At 34.2% G+C, this 19,345-nt stretch overlaps 2 protein-coding genes and 1 long non-coding RNA gene across 6 annotated transcripts in view; 2 read left to right on the top strand and 1 right to left on the bottom strand.

Moving 5' to 3' along the window:
• myo15b (myosin XVB) overlaps nucleotides 1-4,692 on the top strand; it is an 82,831-nt gene extending 78,139 nt beyond the window's left edge. For all 3 annotated transcript variants that reach the window (XM_087276638.1, XM_087276640.1, XM_087276639.1), the window contains 3 exons: nucleotides 2,004-2,137; nucleotides 2,215-2,352; nucleotides 3,958-4,692. In XM_087276638.1, coding sequence (XP_087132764.1) covers nucleotides 2,004-2,137; nucleotides 2,215-2,352; nucleotides 3,958-4,053 — 368 coding nt within the window. In that variant the 3' untranslated portion in view covers nucleotides 4,054-4,692. The remainder of the gene's footprint in view (nucleotides 1-2,003; nucleotides 2,138-2,214; nucleotides 2,353-3,957) is intronic.
• LOC147834514 (uncharacterized) lies at nucleotides 496-8,127 on the bottom strand. Its single transcript, XR_015504342.1, has 3 exons — nucleotides 8,072-8,127; nucleotides 2,924-3,196; nucleotides 496-2,430 (listed from the first exon to the last, which is right to left on the bottom strand). It is a non-coding gene; the product is annotated as an uncharacterized LOC147834514 (long non-coding RNA).
• Nucleotides 6,983-19,345, top strand: part of tmem94 (transmembrane protein 94) — a 49,695-nt gene continuing 37,332 nt past the window's right edge. For both annotated transcript variants that reach the window (XM_087276642.1, XM_087276641.1), the window contains exons 1-2: nucleotides 6,983-7,107; nucleotides 11,298-11,551. In XM_087276642.1, coding sequence (XP_087132768.1) covers nucleotides 11,528-11,551 — 24 coding nt within the window. In that variant the 5' untranslated portion in view covers nucleotides 6,983-7,107; nucleotides 11,298-11,527. The remainder of the gene's footprint in view (nucleotides 7,108-11,297; nucleotides 11,552-19,345) is intronic.

Here is a 19,345-nt window from a genome sequence, read left to right as displayed (position 1 = left end):
ATGTTCATAATTTACTCACCCTCCACTTCTTCAAAACCTGTTTGAGTTTATTTCCTCTGTTGAACACAAAACAATATATACTTAAGAATGCCGGAAAAAGTAGCCTTTGACTTCCATAGTGGTACATTTGTATTTAATTCACTTCACTTAATACATACATTTCAGTGCATAGTAAACCAAATTTAAGATTGTAATTATTCAAATTTGAGTCACTTTTGGTCTTATTTTTATAATATTTTAAGCTTTTTAAAGAGTTTACTCCAAAATGTTATTTTTCAGTATTTACTCCTCCTGAAGTGTTTCAAAATGGTTTATTTACAATGTTATCTCTTCTGTTGAACACAAAACATGATTTTTTGATGAGAGCTGAAACCATTCATATCCATAGAAGGAAAACAAATACCATGGAAGTCAATGGTTACATGTTTTCAGCATTTTTCAAACTATCTTCTTTTCTTCTTTTCATGATGGTTTAAACAAAGTAAAGGGTGAGTAAATGATGACAGAATTTTAATTTTTGTGAATTAATCTTCAAAAAAGAGAAAAGCTAAACATTTTACTTATAAAAACATGAAAGCATTCAAAGCAATGACACCATATTTCATACGTCAATATATTGTGCAATCATCTTGATAAATGTATTAGTAGTGAAAAATAGAACTATTCTCCAAAATATATTTGTATAACACAAAAATACAATTATTCAGCTTCTCTTACTCAATTTATACAGAATTGTCGAATTTATGTACAGTATTTAAAGCAAGTACACCATTTTCATAGTTCTTAATGTTGTTTTGCAAAACAACATTGCATTGTTGCTTGTGATCATAATGATTTTTGCATAGTTTTGGAAGAACATTCTTTAGCCTGCAAGACAGCTTTATCAATGATTGGATGTAGAACTATTTAGTATGTGTTTTATGTGACTTCCCCCCCAAAAAAACCTAGAAACATCACATAATATGTATATTTAAAAAAAATAATCCAACCTTATGTATACATTTTGTTCACACATTATTATAGCACAGTTTGTGCCGAATGCATTTTACAGGTTAGCCAATAGTGTTATACTTGTGTATTGTTTAAATTGACCACCCTTTCATTATGTTGTTGGCTGTTTTTGGTCCATAGACTTCCATTATAATTCCATTTTGACAGCATATAATTATGCATTCCTGATTTGTGGTTTTCCCTGTTGGGAAAGAGTAAAAGTTGCATTTTTACTGTTGATCATCAGTTGGCACCATTAAACCTTTAAATAGGCTTGGACAGAAAGTTTTTTTTTTAATTCTATGGAGTATAAAAGCCAATTATATTGTGCTTATATAAATACAGCTTCTATGTTTATAATGTTCTGAAAGCTGAGCTGCTTATTTTGATTTTTTCAGATGTATAAAGGTAAGTGCGCAAAGGTCTCTCTCTCCCACACACACACACACACACACACACACTCACTCACACACACACTATACTTCATAAAACTCCATTTAAAAACCAAAAACTGATGATAAAAAGTCAAATGTTACCACTTCCCAACAGGGAAAATCACCAGGAATCAAGAATGCATGATGATATGGTGTCATGGCCTTGCAAACAAAAAAAGTCATTATAATGGTGGTCAATTGTGCCAAAACCAGCCACCAACATAACAAAATGGTAGTCAATATTCATAGTGTGTTGTGTAGTTTTTGCTAAAATTTCAAAGCATGTTCCTAAAATATGTGTCAAAATAAGATTTGTCACCAAAAAGCTTTCCATTTGCTGAAACACAAAGAAAGTCGTGGCCAAATTAAGACTTAAAATCACCCAAGAGTGGACGAAAACAAAAGCACACAAGGGTTAAGAAATAAGCACAAATGTCTGGACATGTCAAAACATTCAAAAGGCCCTGAAATCACCTCAGACCCCGGAGAATTAAATGACCTAAAAATAAACAGTAATTACTTCTCGATATGTGAATTGATATAAGTATAATTATACCCAACACTGCTCCTATGTTCCAGAAAGTATCAGTTCGCTGCCTCTCTTTGGTTTTGACATCTTCACGGCTCAGAAAGTCAGTCATCGCAGCTGTCCTTCGCCTTCCCTGGTGGCAGTCAATCATGAAGTCATAACCGTCCTCGATCCTAAAACACTGGTACGCCACACTTCATCTCACAGTCCAACATGTTTCCTGTGATGTTCTGATAATGTAAACTATCACAATCTTTGCAGAATGCGTGTTTGACAATGTCCATGGAGGATGTGTTGTCCTTGCGCTCAATCCGTCCCAAAAAAGACAAGCTGCCATCAATTGAGATCAGCTTTGGTGGCCAGACTCAACACAAGACTCTCAGCTTCAATCTCAAGCAGGTATGTTTGTCGAAGTCCAAGTCATAGAGAGTTTGAATCTCCCATAACATGCATTTGAAAATATGACATGTTGCAGGTCTGCAGAGAGAATTGTTTATAAATCTGTTTCAATTTCAAAGCAATTCAGTATTCAGATACAATTCAGATACATTTCTGTCTTAATAAAAGCTCTATTTTATGCTCAAATGTTAAAGATTTTTCAATCATAAATATTAGATTTGTAATTGTATTTTTATTTATATTAACAGTTGTTAATAATTTTAATAAAGCTAATGAAATATAGTGCTTTTCATTTGTTTGAATTTTTCAAAATATTTTTTTCTGTAATATATATATATATAATATATTAAAATATATTATAAAAATAAATAATTATTATTATAAATTAATTAAAAATAAAAAAATAAAAAATAAGAGTGAGGTAAGGATGGATGGAACGTGAGATTGACAGGCGGATCAGTGCAGCGGCAGCAGTAATGTGGTCAATGTAGCGGTTCGTTGTGGTAAAGAAGGAGCTGAGCTGAAAGGCAAAGCTTTCTATTTACCGGTCAATCTACAATCCAACTCTCACCTATGGTCATGAGCTTTGGGTCATGACAGAGAGGACAAGATCTTGGACACGAGCCGCCGAAATGAGTTTCCTTCACAGGGTGGCAGGGCGCACTCTTATGGATAGGGTGAGAAGCTCTGTCTCCCAGGAGGAGCTCGAAGTACAGCCGCTGCTCCTCCACATCGAAAGAAGTCAGCTTAGGTGGCTCGGGCATCTGTTTCGGATGCCTTCTGGACGCCTACCTGTGGAGGTGTTCCAGGCATGTCCCACCGGGAGGAGGTCTCGGGGAAGTGTCTGGAAAGAGGAAAGTCTGAGGTTCTCTCTTAAAACTGGCCCCAGAAAAAGCGGACGAAAATTAGATAAGATATATATATAAGATAAGATATAGACATATATATATATATATATATATATATATATATATATATATATATATATATATATATATATATATAAACATTTATAAATAAATAAAAAAATAAAAAATAATTTTTTTATTAATTCATTTTTAATTTTTCTTTTTTAATTAATACATTTTAATAAAAATATACTAAAATACATAAATCTTTCTAATTAAATAAATAAATAATGTTATATTTATAATGATTTATTATTAGTATATCATACAATTTTTACTGCCTAATTATTATTGTGAATAATAATAGTAATAAAAAATATCACATATTATAGCTATAATAATTATTGTTGTCATTATTGTACTTTTTAAGCTACAATTATTTTCCAAGTTTATCACAAATAAATAAATATTATTATTATTAATAATTATAATATTAGAACAATTGCAGTTAGATGTATTTGTTCTACAATTTATTCTGCCTTTTTTAATGAAATATCATGCTTTTCTCTTCTCATGTTTTTCTGCCTCAAAAGTCACAGGCCATTGGCACGTGTTGCACAAAATCTAAATAAAGCCCTTGTCATAATAATATAATAATAATGTACATGTTGTCATTGTTAAAAGATTGGGCCTAGTATTATTTTGGTTCATTCAGGTTTATATTCCTCCATTTATTTAACACTTTTCTCCCATGCAGGCAAAAGAGCTGTGTCACACCATCGCTGTGATCATGGAAGAGGTGGTGAAACCGTCCTACAGCACCATCCCCAGTCGAGCTGGGACCCCACACTAAACAACCAGTATACATAAACTTTACACAACATCCCACAACTCACCCTGAAGATCAAATATATCTCCTGCCATGAAACATTACAGACATTATTTGTAATAAACATGTATTAACGTTTACAGAATAGCAAGACTAATACTTGTGAAATGTTGAATTCATTAGAGCCAGTGTCTAGAGAGAAGTAAACAGCTTGTATAATTTACTTTCAAAATGTTTTTAACAATTTGGATTGATTTGATAAGAATTATTTAATGAAATGCTTTATTTTTAAACATGATGTGTTTAATTTAGTATGCGTTTATACCACCAAATGGGGGATAATTTGTGGTTTATATTTATTGTAAGGATGGCCTATTTTGTATATGTGCACTAATCACAGTTAATTATTTGTGTCTAAATGAAGATAATTGATTAGTGAGTACAGATGTTAGACTATTTAAATATTAAAGTATAAAAAGCCTTCTAAAGTGTTTTTTATTGTTTTTCAATAAGAAATGTCTGCTTTATCTTCTCAATCCTCTTTCAGAAAAGTGAGAAAGCATTTTTTTCAGATTTGAATCTGTGTGCAAATATACATTTAAAGAGCAATATTTTTAATTTATTTTTAATATGTATCAAAAATAAAAAGAACTGACAGATAAACTGACTTTCCAGGAACATTTTTTCTTAAATAGGAGGAATTTTTCATGTTAAGTTTTAAAAAGGAAAACAATAAGCACATGTAGCGTTTTTTTTTTCCAATTCCTTTTAATAATACTAAATAAATACATATTTTTTCAAGAGTTTGCACTTTTTGTATAAGATTTTAACCAAATTGCACTGTTAACTTAATCGTTTTTACAAATTTAAGTGGATTGAACATAATGCAATTAAGTTGGCACTAAAAGACTTAAGAATTGTGTTGTTTCTTTTTTTTTTTTACTTTTCATTTGATATTTTTCAATATAATTTTTACAGAACAACCCCTTCCCCAACAGTTTTACCCCCCTTACTCACGAGGATATACATCAAATAAATAAAAAAATAATAATGATGATGAAATTACAATAATAAAAAAATAAAGAAAATCAAAAAAAAAAATAATAATAATAAAAATAAAAGGTATTGCCATCAGAATTACTTCACAGGAGATACATTTGTACATCAAGTTACATTGTGTTGCATTGTAGTTACATCCAATTACAGTGATGATAAGGTGAGGTTAAGCAACCTATAAATATACATATCTAAATATGTCATAATATCTCTCCACCTCTTCAGAAAAATATCAGTCTTCATTTGTAGACATGCAGTCATTTTTTCCATTATAAAGACCTGTTTAAGTCTCTGAATCCACTGAGCCTTTGGAGAACTTTCTTCCATTCAATGTACTGTTATCATTTTTTTGCAACCAGTAATAATATCCTTAGGACAAATCTTGTTTCCTTATTAAACATTTCTTTGGACAGTGCTCCAGTAAGCACATAACTGGATCGAGGGATATCTCTAAATCGAATATCTTATCTATTTCTTTTTAACATTTTTCCAAAATTGTAGAATCTTTGGACAGTCCCAAAAAATGTGGGTATGATCTCCAATTTTTCCACATTTTCTCCAACACAAAGCTACAGATAGTCCTTTTACATATATTACTAGAGGAGTATTAAAGTACCTCATTTTTACTTTCCAATCAAATCATTTCCACAATTGACTATTAATTCCTTTATGACATTCTTCACATAACTCAGTCCAGACCTCATCCTCGATTATGGTATTTAGCTCTATAGTTCCCATTTTCCTTTAGCATGATCAGTACTTTGTACAGTATTATTTACTAATCTTTTATATAAATGGGAGACGTGTTTTTAGCTGGAATGTTTTTTCTGCAATATTTATGAAGTATTCCTCTATTTTATTTGGTTCTTGCATGATTTTAGCTTTTTCTTTATGGTTTGAAATGTAATGTCTTATTTGGAAAAACCTATAGATATCTTTCAGTGAAATATTAAATTGTTCTTGGAGTTGTGAGAATGGTTTAATTTCTTTTCCAACGAATAACTGATTTATTGTTATAAGACCTTTATCTACCCATATTCGAAATCCACCATCCCACACAGATGGGAGAAACCCAATATTTTCTACAATAGGCATGGCCCTGGATATAGATTCTGGACCTCTGAACATTTTTTTTATTTTATTCCAAAATTTTAAAGCATGTTTTATCCATTAGTTATCTATTTTAATGTTTGGAGCCTGTTTTACATTTATGAAGGTAGAATGGACAGTGATGTCTCTTTTATTGTGCTTTGTTCTATTTTGACCCATCCTGATTCTTTATAATTTTTAACCCAAGCTACTATTGCGGTTAATTGAGCTGCCCAGTAGTAATATTTTAGATTTGGTAAGCCTAAACCTCCTTAAGAATTGTGTTGTTTCAAGTCGTTTAATGAGTAGTTTGAACAAGTAGCAAAAGTCCTTTTTTGAGTCCATTTCAGTAAAAAAAAAAAGTGAAAAAATGTAGGTTGTGAATTAGAGAGTGTTTGCTTAAGAATACATTTTGCGTGTCTAAGTGTTAGATTTACCTATTACAGTAATAGCATATCCAAATATATACACTACAGCATACGTTCAAATAAACTAGTTTATATATTTAAAAAAACGTTTTTCACGTCGAAAATGTCACCCTTTATCACATAAAGCGGTCAACATTCAATATTCATCAATATGCATTTATGATAAGCATTCTTGTCGTCAGCGGCTTCACTTTGATGTCGGGTAACTACGCCAAACGCAGGCTCCACCTTTTCAGCCAACAGCAGAAAGCCGATTACCCGCCCCGGAGTACAAACCAATCACAAACGACAAAACAAAGCAAATTCCGCCCTCAGGATCCCGCTGACCAATCAGATTCCACTACATCGTCTCTGCACAACCATACCACGCCCTTCCAGTCACTAACATGGCCGTCACCAGGGAGTGAGTCCAAGGATTTTGAGACGGATATTATTTGATTCCGCTTATTAACTCTTGATGATAAACGATGTTACTTGCAGGTCGTTGATGTTGCAGCTTTATAATGTAAGTTGACGTCGATTTATCGTGATTTTATTATTTAGCCGGAATTCTTTAACCCCTAGGCCACCTCTAGTAAACTCAACCAGCTGTTTAGATGATTTATAAATGGTTTAATGGTGTTTATGTTATGTGTAAATGCTAACTATTGACTTTGACGGCTCGTTTCAACGTTGAGAATCAGAAGGGTTGTTTAATAATCCTTTGGTACAGATCAACATGGAAAATGGGAGCTGTCTTTCATATTATTATTCCTTAAACAACAATATCGCCGATATTATGATAAGTATACATGCAAGCTTTTCTTTGTAGTAATAAGTGAGTTAAGGATAACAGCGCAGTTATATACACGTCACATGAACTTAACAAGGCTGTCATTTTTGTTTTAAAGGGATAGTTCACTCAAACTGAAAATTCACTCACGATTCACTTTCCCTTAAGTCCTTCCAAACCTTTATGAGTTTCTTTTTTCTGGTGAACACAAAAGAAGATAATTTGAAGAATGCTGAAAACCTGTAACCGTTGGCTTAAATCTAAGGAAAAACAAATACCATGTAAGTCAATAGTTACAGGTATTAATCTTTCTTCAGAATAAAGAAACTTAGAACAAGGGTGAGTAAATGATGATAGATTTTATTATTATTTTTTATTGGGTGAGCTGTTCCTTTAAAGCTTATTCTGTAGTTCAGATAAATCCTGTATTGAGATTTCACTCCCTGTAGTAAACTTTTACATAAACACAAGATGTTTGGCATAAACTGTTATTACGTAGTAGGCCAGCACTTTTCTTTCTGAATATGTTGGATTTCTAAGATTATATATTCTTTTGCTGACCAGTGAGGGTAATTACAGCTTTGCGAGTCAGTTTAGATGATCTTCAAAGTCAAGAGTAGTGTAAGTCGGCTTGGTTTACTTGTTTTCAAAGAATAAGCCAAACTAAGTGATTTGCTTGTCAAATATAGCGTCTTACCTTGAAAGCCAAAGATTAAATGTTCCACATTGTCTGAGCTTGTAGCCAAAAGCTGTTTTTGTAGATTGCTGGTACTCTTATTTAATTAGTCTTGTTTAATTTTAGAATCATTACCTAGTAGGTCATGTTTACAGTGACAACAGTGGAAACCGCATTTACAAGCACAATAGTTTTCTTGGACTCAACAAATGATGGTGATATTTTGATTACGTAGGCTTCTGTGACATTCTCAAGCATTTATTAATATAAAATAAGACGTAATTTTTGGGACAGAAATGAACTTTTGTATTACGTTGCAGTATTTGACCTTTAATTACTGTAATAAATTAGAATATTGTGAACTGAATGTGTAAGTACTACTCAATCACTTCATAATACTCTAATTTATTGCAGTAATTAAAGGGTAAATTCTGTATTCTGTAACCTCAACAGAAACAAAAGTGGAAGAAACAGTAATATCACAATCTTCATTTATTCACTGTTCATTTTAATTACCAGAATTATTTAGTTATATCATCTCTTATTTTAAATTTATGTCATTTTTTGCTGATGTTGTGGTATCTGTGTTCAGTTGTATAGAAACATAACAACTATCAAATAAGCACAAAGGACTATTTTACACCTGGTGCAATAAGGCGCAAGACGTGTTTGGTGATTTGGTTTGGCACGATGTGTTTCTTTTTTCAGACTAATGCAACCCTAATTTTCCCATTTTGCGCCACATTGTTTAAATAGCAAATCCATTTGCACCATTTTGTGGGCTCATGGGTGTTTCGGTCTAGAAAAGGAGCATTGTTAACACCTTGCTATTTTGAGGAACTAAAATAGACTGCTCAATTGACCAGCTGAAAGCTTTTTAGTTGTGTGCCTTAAACGCGTACACATTGCTTATTACACACAGGATATACAGCAAGACACAAATAAAGGATTAAAATGTTACAAAAAATCTTAACTTCTACATAAATATAAAAACCACTGCCTAAATGCCTTCATCATCTCGGGGGCTTTTTCAGTTTATTCATTACAACTTGATTTTGTATAATGTTATTTTTATTATTATTAAATATTATATGCATATTTATATTTGTTTTACTAAAAACAAGCTTGGAATAGGCCACCTGTCTGATTTTGGACAAAATGGGGCATAGGACGTGTGTTTGACCACACTTTGTTATTATTGTTTATTTATCCATTTGTTGGAAATAAGAACTGAATTTAGAAATAGTTTTGAAACGAATCTTTGCGTTTAACAAACAAAATTAAATATGTAGGCTACTGGATGTGGATGTCTTCAGTAGAGTGTGTACAACACTGTTTCCTTATCCACAAAAGAGAGACAGAGAAAGAGAAAATAAAGAGGCCCAATTGACCTTATTCTCCGCAGACGAGCGGGCGCTGCCATTTGAATCTTTTTGGCACAAGACTTCTGGTCTCATTCACTTCCATTCATTTTTAGACATTAAAAACTGCTCGTTTCGCTGTTTGATGTTGCAAACTGATATTTCCTTGTTATATTATTCTGCTTGGTCTGTATAGTCATGCAAACATTTGTTTGTAGAGCAAGTAGTTTGACCGTTTTTGCCGTTTCCTTGTCATTTCTCCCATAGGCGACTGAAACGGAAGTTCTAAGTCAAGACAATTGCGAAAACACGCGCACTTCCGCATTTTAGAATAAGGTCAATAGAGCACAATATTGGAAAAAATCAACATTGCATTTTTTTTTTCTGCCATTCATATTGCGATATTGAGTATAGTTTTACCATATAAAAGGAATAGTTCTGTTTTGAAAGAATTCATGGGTTTAGGTTGATAGGGTATGCCGAGCTAGTGCTGTTCCCATGCTGATACACTTCCGGTTACCTGTTATTGTGAACTTTTTCCCATTTTATACGGTTCCTTATACAGCATCGATATTGTGATGTCATTAAAATACATCCAGTTAAATAAACTTTAGCACTTATTTAGTTGTTCAAGCGTAAAACGAGACAAAAAGCTGTTTACTCGCACGCGCCCGTCAGAATAAGCAGGCTAACGCAGAAGCTCCATTGAATATACTGGGGTAAAATAAATGCTCATATTATAAAGACATGGCGGGGGAAATGTAATTTAATGCAGTGCTTCTTGTACAATCTGAGACCCACTTTAAATCGGATATCACTCAGCTAGTGGAGATAGCTGATTTTTAAAGAAAACAGACCTTAAACGCACCGGATTTTGCATTGGTATTTAATTCGCCGGAAGCGCAAATTAAAAGTCCTATTAGCATGCTTCGGCATATACCCCATTGGGATGATTTTGTAGGCTATTGCATTTGCATGAAATATAATAAACCAATCACAAGTGCAGTAGAGCAAAAATGCTAATTAAATAAACAGTTTTTTCTGCGAGTCTAGCAGTGTCAGGCACAAATCAAATAATCAAATGTCAAAAAAAAAAAATTTTTAAACACCACATAGCCTTTATTGTATAATACATAAATACAACTCACCTTTCTTTAAGTTACAGAAATGATCATTTCCATTGCCTGAATGCTTTAAACTGGCTTGAAATGCTCACACAGTCATAGGCCTTAAATGCATTACCAACTTTTGTTAACTTTTATGGTTAAAATTTTAAATTCAAAGTGTTTTTCTGGTCAAATATAATCTCGACTCGATGTTGCAGATCCTACGATGTCTATTGCAGATGAGCACACTGCAATATATCGATGCTGAAACAATATATTGTGTGGCCCTTAAATACAGTAGTCAACATTTGAAGTGGATCAAAAAGGATTTTCAAACTTGTCATAAAACCAGAATGTGTGTTCTTGAATTGTTTAAAGACAACTTTGATGAAACCTCTTTTAAAGTTGAGTACTGCATATATATGCATACACTGACTTTACCATATAGACCTTTGATGAAAATTCTTGATGTTTATTTATAAAAAAAAAAAAGTCACAGATGTGTTTTGTATCAACTGTCACTATTTACAGTCAGCCTCTTGCTCTTTATCGTACTCTTGTGTGCTTTTGTCATTGACATGATGAGTAAGTCAGCAAAGGCCATTGTTTCTGTGCTCTGTGCGTCCGGGGAGTAAAGCGTGAATAATATTTACATCTTAATTATGAAATATGCTGATTATTAGTAATACTGAATTTTCTGATATCTACTTCTGCATGCAAAACTGACATAATAATGTTAAAGTGGTCATTGTTCGTATCTAACACTTTCTGTCTTATCAGATCCCCTTGAATGTAAGAAGAGAGAAGCCCCTCGCTCTCATTGATCACAGCTCTCTGGACATCAACAAAGACAGCGTCCCTCAGACTGGCAGTGCCCGCAGGTGCAGTGTCTTGGAGCAGGGGGCAGCGGTTGCCTTCCTCTGCCAGCAGGACTGGGATCGGGACAAGTGTTGAGTGTAACCACCAGCTCTGGGCGTCTGGACAGAGTATGGTGAAAGACAGCACCTGCCATGGAGCTACAGGATAAGAAACAGGTCAGCTCTTCAGGCTCTTTCTTTTCGTAGAAATGAGAGACCATTTTTTTGCTTTTACTTTTTACTTTCTTTATTATCCACAAGTGGAAATTTTTCTTTGACTTTACCATACAACCACATCAGCGTTCACATCACATATATCACAAAAAAACAAGCAGCACAAATGCATTCAATTTCATCACATAAAAAACATTAAAAACTCAATTAACCCTATTTATACTTAAAACCCAGTATCTCAAAATAGCAGTTGGCACAAAAGACTTTTGATATTTGATCAGAATGTTGATCACCATTTAAATGAATGACGACTCTTTGACTTAGACCAGGGGTCACCAAACTTGTTCCTGGAGGTCCGGTGTCCTGCAGATTTTAGCTACAACACTAATCAAGCACAGATGAACAAGCTAATCAAGGTCTTACTAGGTATACTTGAAACACCCAGGCAGATGTGTTGAGGACAGTTGGAGCTAAACCCTGAAGTGCACCGGACCTCCAGGAATGAGATTGGTGACCCCTGTCTTAGACTTTTAAGTCACTTGTCTTTTTAAATATGTTATTATATATTATAATGCATGTCCCATTTCTACCCCTTAGCCATTCCCCTTTCTTGCCTATATCCCTCGTTTTGCATGTTCACGTAAAGGGGTAGGGGGTCCCAATTCTCTTTAGATTGAAGGCATAGTGCTAAGGGAAAGGGCTAGATACCCCTTGAAACTGAGATTTTTCAGGACCACACTCGAAACCAAGGGGTATGAAAATTTCCCAGAATACACCATCTACATTTTCCAAAATACACCATCTACTATTGTTGTTTTTGTGTGTTTACATAGATGAATATGGCCACGGTGTAAATGCACAGTTCAGTTACGATCTTATTGCCACATTATGGTGTTATGATAACATGATATTGTTGCCTTTGGTGATTTCCTGAGTATAAATACCAAAAAATAAAGCAACTGGAATAACTGCAGCAGTTGCGATCGTCAATGTCATATGAAGCAAGAGCTCACGATGACATATGATGACGTGTGCAGGAGTTGTAGTGCTGTAATGCTGTAGTGTCATTTTTAAAGGCCTTCTCGTTCAGGCTCTGTTTCAAGGGCCAAGGGGAAGCGGTAGGAGTACAGAAAATAGAATTGGGATTGTTGTTTAATTTTATAGAATTATATATGTTATGCTGGGTAATGATGATTTTTTAACCAATATTTTCTGTCTAGTTTTTTGACACTTTACTTGTGTTTGACATTCGTTCGATGTATATGAAGTCACTTTGTATACATTTCATTTGATGCTGACACTAAAATGGAACTTTGTCTTTGACCCATATATATTAATATTCAGGTATGGAAAAAGAAAGAGATCACTTCTATGGATTTATAGATTTTTATATTTGAGTGAAAAATCCTTTTAGTTTGATTTTGTAAACTAGGAAACTCCTTCCTAATTTACAATGAAAACATAGATGTATACAGTAGTCAACATTTGAAGGGAATCAAAACCTTTCATAAAAGTTGTCCTAAAAGCGAAACTTGTATTGAACAATACTAATATTTTGCAATGTCATACAGTATAAATATTTAGAAATAATTTATTTTTTGTTTTTATTTATTTATTTTAAAATAATTATATTTTTGATCTAATTCAAATGTTAACTACTGTCTGTGTACATACAGTATGTGTGTGTGTGTGTGTGTGTGTGTGTGTGTGTGTGTGTGTTGTGTGTGTGTGTGTGTGTGTGTGTGTGTGTGTGTGTGTGTGTGTGTGTGTGTGTGTGTGCGTGTGTGCGTGTGTGCGTGCGTGCGTGCGTGCGTGCGTGCGTGCGTGCGTGCGTGCGTGCGTGCGTGCGTGCGTGCGTGCGTGCGTGCGTGTGTGTGTGTGTATACACACAGCTGAAGTCAAACTTCCTGCGATTTTTATTTTTTAATTTTTTGGGAATATTTCCCACAGTATTTCCTATATATATTTTTTTCTTCTGGAGAATGTCCTTGTTTTATTTAGGCTAATGAAAAGAGTTTAAAAAATTTTCAAGCCATTTTAAGGTCAATATTATTAGCCACCTTAAGCATTTTTTCCCTGATTGTCTACAAAACAAATCGTCGTTATACAATTATACAATTACTCTAACTTGCCTAATTAACCTAGTTAATCCTTTAAATATCACTTTAAGCTGAATACTAGCATCTTACAAACTATCAAGTAAAATATTATGTACTGTCATCATCGCAAAGATAAAAGTAATCAGTTATTAGAAATAAGTTATTAAAACGGTTATGTTTATAAATGTGTTCATTTTCTTGTCGGGTTAGTCCCTTTATTAATCTGGGGTCGACACAGCGGAATGAACCACCAACTTATCCAGCACGTTTTTACGCAGGGGATGCCCTTCCAGCTGCAACCCATCTCTGGGAAACATCCACAAACACTCATTCACACACACTCATACACTAATAATTTTGGAGGGCTAATAATTCAGACTTCGACTGTATATTATGTAGTATAAAACCTAGAGCTTTCCTTTAATTATCACGTTTTCTAAACAATGTCCAGCCACCAATTACAATACATGAAGTGCTGTCTTGTAATATGACAAGGCCTGTTCATTTGTGTTGCTAAAAACAGCTTGAACTCAAACTCGTTGAACTCTGGGTTTCAGCAGTGCTTCCGCTGTGATCACATTAATATACTGTTGTACATGAAGTGCTAAAAAGCTTGTGGGAATATATATATATATATATATATATATATATATATATATATATATATATATATATATATATATATATATTTTTTTTTTTTTTTTTTTTTTTTTTTTTTTTTTTTTTTTTTGCTCAGATACACTATTTTGCTACTGCATTATGATTTTTGTATTTTTTTTTACTGGCAGTTTTATTGTTGTTTTCTGGTCATAGGAAGTTGGTGCCTTGTAATAATTAACAGTTGAACAAGATACTTTTTAACTAAAGTGTGGAGGTTGTGAAAGCCATATCTAAGCCGTATCATCGTTTTGACTTTGAACATAAAGAAAAGCCGATATGTTGTGAGTTTGTGCGCCTTAGTTCATAATGCATCTGAAAAGTAGCGAGGATGGGCCAGAAAAACAGTGACTTTACCTATAATTTGTGATAAGAGGTTTATTTCATGCATTACATTCAGTTGACCGCAGTCTTTTTACAGTTTTATTATTTGTATTTTTGAGATATCGAGAGATTAATTATTTTTCCAATCTATCAGAAACTCGAGCAGAACTAACTTTGTGTGCGGCCTTAAATGTCTACGTTTACCCTTGTCTGAATCCATCTTCTACCATTTCTTGTGTTGGACCGCATCATTAAAATCATTACGTGTATTTGGCAGTAATGATGTCGCTGAGATCCTCTCTGGGTTCTTGTCTTACCTGTATTGATTTTGCTGAGCTTTGCTTAGGTTGTTGTGTTCAGGAACAGGGTTGTGAGGTTCATTGAGAGTAGTGTTTTTACAAGTTTTTATTTTGTACACTAAATTAAAGACAAGTAGTGAAGTAAACTGGTTTGGTTTGAGTAAAATGTGAATTAAAGGTCTGGGGTCCGTTCTTCGTATCTCACTTAAATGATCAAAGATGATTTGGCAGATCCTGGATCTTTTAATCTTGATAACTGATCTCTCGCTAATTTGGTTCTTCAAACAAGTTCGCAAATCAGATTAGAATGTCTGGATAAACTGATCTGAGATCGCTGCGTGTGTTGTGAAGGACAGTGCAACGATTGGCTGACGGCACAGCAGCGTAATGACATCATCTGATTAATATTCAATTGTCCATGTGAGCAAAATTACATCAAATTAGCAGTAAATGGTTTGTTAAATATGACACGCAATAACCTTCCACATTTGTTGTGAGCTGCAGGCTTTACACTTTAATGTGTCAAGAGTATTCATCATGTATTTCAATGCAAATCAATGTATTTAGTTCTACATTTAGAAAAAGATTTTCTTTATTATTGTAGCCGTTTTTTTAATCGGTGTAAAGAATAACTGGTTGTTTACAAAAGCATTTTCATATTGGTAAAGGTGTCTGCAACTTTTTGAAGCATCAAATCACTGGCATATTAACTATCAAAACTTGTTTTGATAAAAGTCACATATTGTGCATTTCTATTATACACAATTTGTACTAAAGCGATCTAAAAAGTTCATATAAATAAGTTTTCTCTTTGCACCAGCAGGTGGCAGTCTTTGTACTTTAATTTCGAGGGTGCAGATTGCATAAGTTTTATTAAAATGTATAACTTTATTTATTTTATTAATAACTATAACTTTATATATATAGTTAAAAATATGTACCATTTTCCCAAGTGTATATAACTACTACTGTAAGAAAACATAAGAATTCGGAACATACTTTCTGTATTATCTTTGCTTGAAATGAGCCGATCTAATCCTGTTTATATGAGTTGAACCTGCTCCCGATCAGGTTTGACCTAGCAGAACTGTTGCTATGACAACAACTCTCGGATCAGCTTTGAAAAACTAAACGATCCTGGATCGTGTCAAATCGTCAATATCCAAATCCAGCTAATTAAGTAATCCACGTACGAAGAACGGACCCCTGATAACATTTCTTCCAAATTGGAAATACTGTAATTTAGTGCATTTTATTTCTCAAAAAATTAATCAGAATGACAAATGTAGTTGGCAACATTATTTTATTTTAAGGAAAAACACAGTTTTATAACATTTTATTATTTTCAATTTGGAAGAAATGTAGTTAGTAGTTTACTGAATAAAACACTGATTAGTTAGTTAACTGAAATAAACAAAAATTACCTTTTACTCAAACAAATATCATTCATGTTTATGTTTAATTATGATATTAATCAGGGCTCAACAATAAAGACTGTCAGTGTGAGAGACGCTCGGGACAGTAGACAGGATGGTTACAGGCCTGTGTGGCTAAGAAATAGCTATTAACTTTGGTTTTTTTATTTATTTATTTTTTTGGGTGGGGCCAGGGAAAATATTGGCAGGGCAATTAAAAATCTGAACCACTGACCCAGTCGGGCCAGTAGAAAAAAATCCTTAGCGTTGAACCCTGTTAATGTATATTAAGACTTTAGATACAAAAACCTTGAAGTCTGTCTGAATGTTTTTCTTTTCTTTTTTTTTTCTTTTTTTTTTTATCAAGCTCACACATTAAGGTCAGCCCTTTCACTATTATGGCATGAAATAATGACTGCCTAATAACTGTTTTCATGGCCATTAAGTCAAATTACTGAACCTAAATATAAAAGCTTGATAAAATGAGGCAATGCACTTTTAAAGGAATAAACATTGAGAGAGGATTTTACCATTTTATTCATATTTTTTACATAAATTGTCAACAGTTGTTTTATTTTCAAAAAATTTTTTATAGTTTAAATATATATACAGGGCTGCACGGTGGCGCAGTGGGTTGCCCATTCGCCTCACAGCAAAAAGGTCACTAGTTTGAGTCTCTGCTGGGTCAGTTGCCATTTCTGTGTGGAGTTTGCGTAGGTTTCTTTGTGAATAAGAGTATATGAATGTTTCCAAGTGATAGATTGCAGCTGGAAGGGCATCCGCTGCGCAAAACAAATGCTGGATAAGTTGGTGGTTCATTCTGTTGTGGCGACCCCGGGTTAATAAAAGGACTAACCCGTCAAGAAAATGAATGAATATACAGTACATGTATATCGCTGGTTCTAGTAAGGTGATGAGGTTCAGAGAGGATGCTCTTGGTCCTGCCGCGCCCCATCACTGCTAGGATGGTAAATTGCTGTGTTAGCTGGAATGGATGAATGCCTGGACAGGGCGACGAGGGCACAGCATGCTTTTGCTGCTCTGTCAAGCCCCGCTCCCTCACTTCACACTCTAATTCTTTCTCTGAAAAGCTCTTCATCTCTGATACCTGCTCATCCCTCCCAGGTTTTCATTTCACCCCCTTTTTGCCTGTTTCTCTTCAGGCAGGGTGTTAAAGCTGCCTCTGCAGAGCTTTCAGACTAACTAACTAGAAACCACAAACAAAATCTCCTTCCTTTTCTCTTCATTGTCCTTTTTTAGGAGAACTACACACTTAGATAAAGCAGTTGTGTTCATCCCCTCAGGTCAGCTGCACTGATTTTATTGTGCAAAGCTTTTTTAGCTGGCACACAACCCACAGCACGGCTGGGACGTGCCCAAACAGAGCCTCTGAATACGCAGAGGCAGAGACTGACTGTCCAGACTGCGTGACTGGTGCTGAAACAGCAGCATACATTATCCTGTAGCACCCCGACACACTCCTGTCCAACCCACACGCACACCAGACGCACATTAGCCTGTCAGCAGCAGAGGGAATAGTCGCAGACATGATCCTGAAAAATGGGACCTGGTTCTGGAAGAAAAGAGTGAGTGGATCTGTGCACACCTTCTATAGTACACTCAGTTGCGTGTGATCTGTGCGAGTCTGTCTGTCCGGTATGCAACATGTAGTGTGTGAAGGCTTAAATTACTTGTTTATGTGTGATTGATCCTGAGTACCGCGAACAGGTGAAAGTGCCCTCCCAGGTGCGTGCACACATTTCTATTTCTAAGGTTTTGAGTGGTTTACATATAATGGACCTGCATGCGTGACCGCATATTTCTGTTTGCGAGCCACTAGTAAATCCCTGCTTGTTGATGTGTGAGTGATGCTCATACAGGGATTTAGTGCAGGCACTGGGAAAGCACTGTGTTTATTTATAGTGTGGGGCCCTCGTTTGCTACTACTGGACATCAGCCGTCCCCAAAAAAATGCACTTCTCCTTAATGCTGGTAGGATAGCCAAAATGCGTCAGAGGGAAGAGCAACTTTTTTATTTGTGACCATACTAGGCATGTTGGGCAATAAAAGTTTCTGCCTAAATAAATAGGTTTGAGTCAGTGTGTCTACATTCCCTCAATATTTTAAATTACTACTCACTTGCTCATCAGCTCAGTGTTCATTGCTGATGTACAGATTAGGGCTGCAATGCAATCTTGATAAATATTTTTCTTATTGAACGATAACGTTATACATAAAAGGCTAAAAACCAAATATCATCAAGAGCTGTGGGCCGAAGATAAATATACCAAGCTGTATTACATTCAAGTTGCCATGTGCCAAGTTCCTAATTTATTTTGTAATATTTCAAACTAAATAGAATATATTACTTTTAAATCGTATTAACTAATGCGGTTATAACAATTTAAATTTAAACTATTTGCAATAAAAACAAACAATCAAGTTCAGTGTTCAATACACACAGGTCAAGCAGAATATTATGGAGTCAATACAGGGCCATATATACTTGCAACATAAAGAAAGTTTTGCAAATAAAAAATAAAGTTTTGAGAAAAAAAATGTAAAAAAAAAAAATGCAAATCTCAAAAAATGCAAAGGGAAAATTAAGTTTTGAGAAATAAAAAGCCATTTTTCATACAAAAATAACGAATATAAAAAACAAAACAATAAAAAACAAGCAGTGCAAAAAAAATATATATTTTTGCAAAAAAAAAACATATTATAATATTAATATCTAATATAATATTTAAAATCTGTAGTTGTTTTTTTAAATATTCATATATTTGAAAATATTTTTTCCAGTATTGCCTTTACAAAACCTCTCAATTGCAGCGCTCATTTTGATTTGCTTTTCAGTCAGCCTTGAGTTTGCGATGCTGTTTTCTTTTTGCACTTCACATTTCTGTGTGTTTCACTTACTGGCCCTGATTTGACAGGGGGGCGGTGTCACAGGGACTGGGGCGTGTACGGCATGCCCGGACAGGCCTCCTATGAAGCGACATC

Source organism: Danio rerio, chromosome 12 (genome assembly GCF_052040795.2).
Source record: "Danio rerio strain M-AB ecotype USA chromosome 12, GRCz13ab, whole genome shotgun sequence".
Classification (NCBI taxonomy): domain Eukaryota; kingdom Metazoa; phylum Chordata; class Actinopteri; order Cypriniformes; family Danionidae; genus Danio; species Danio rerio.
This window is presented reverse-complemented; position numbering and strand designations above follow the sequence as displayed.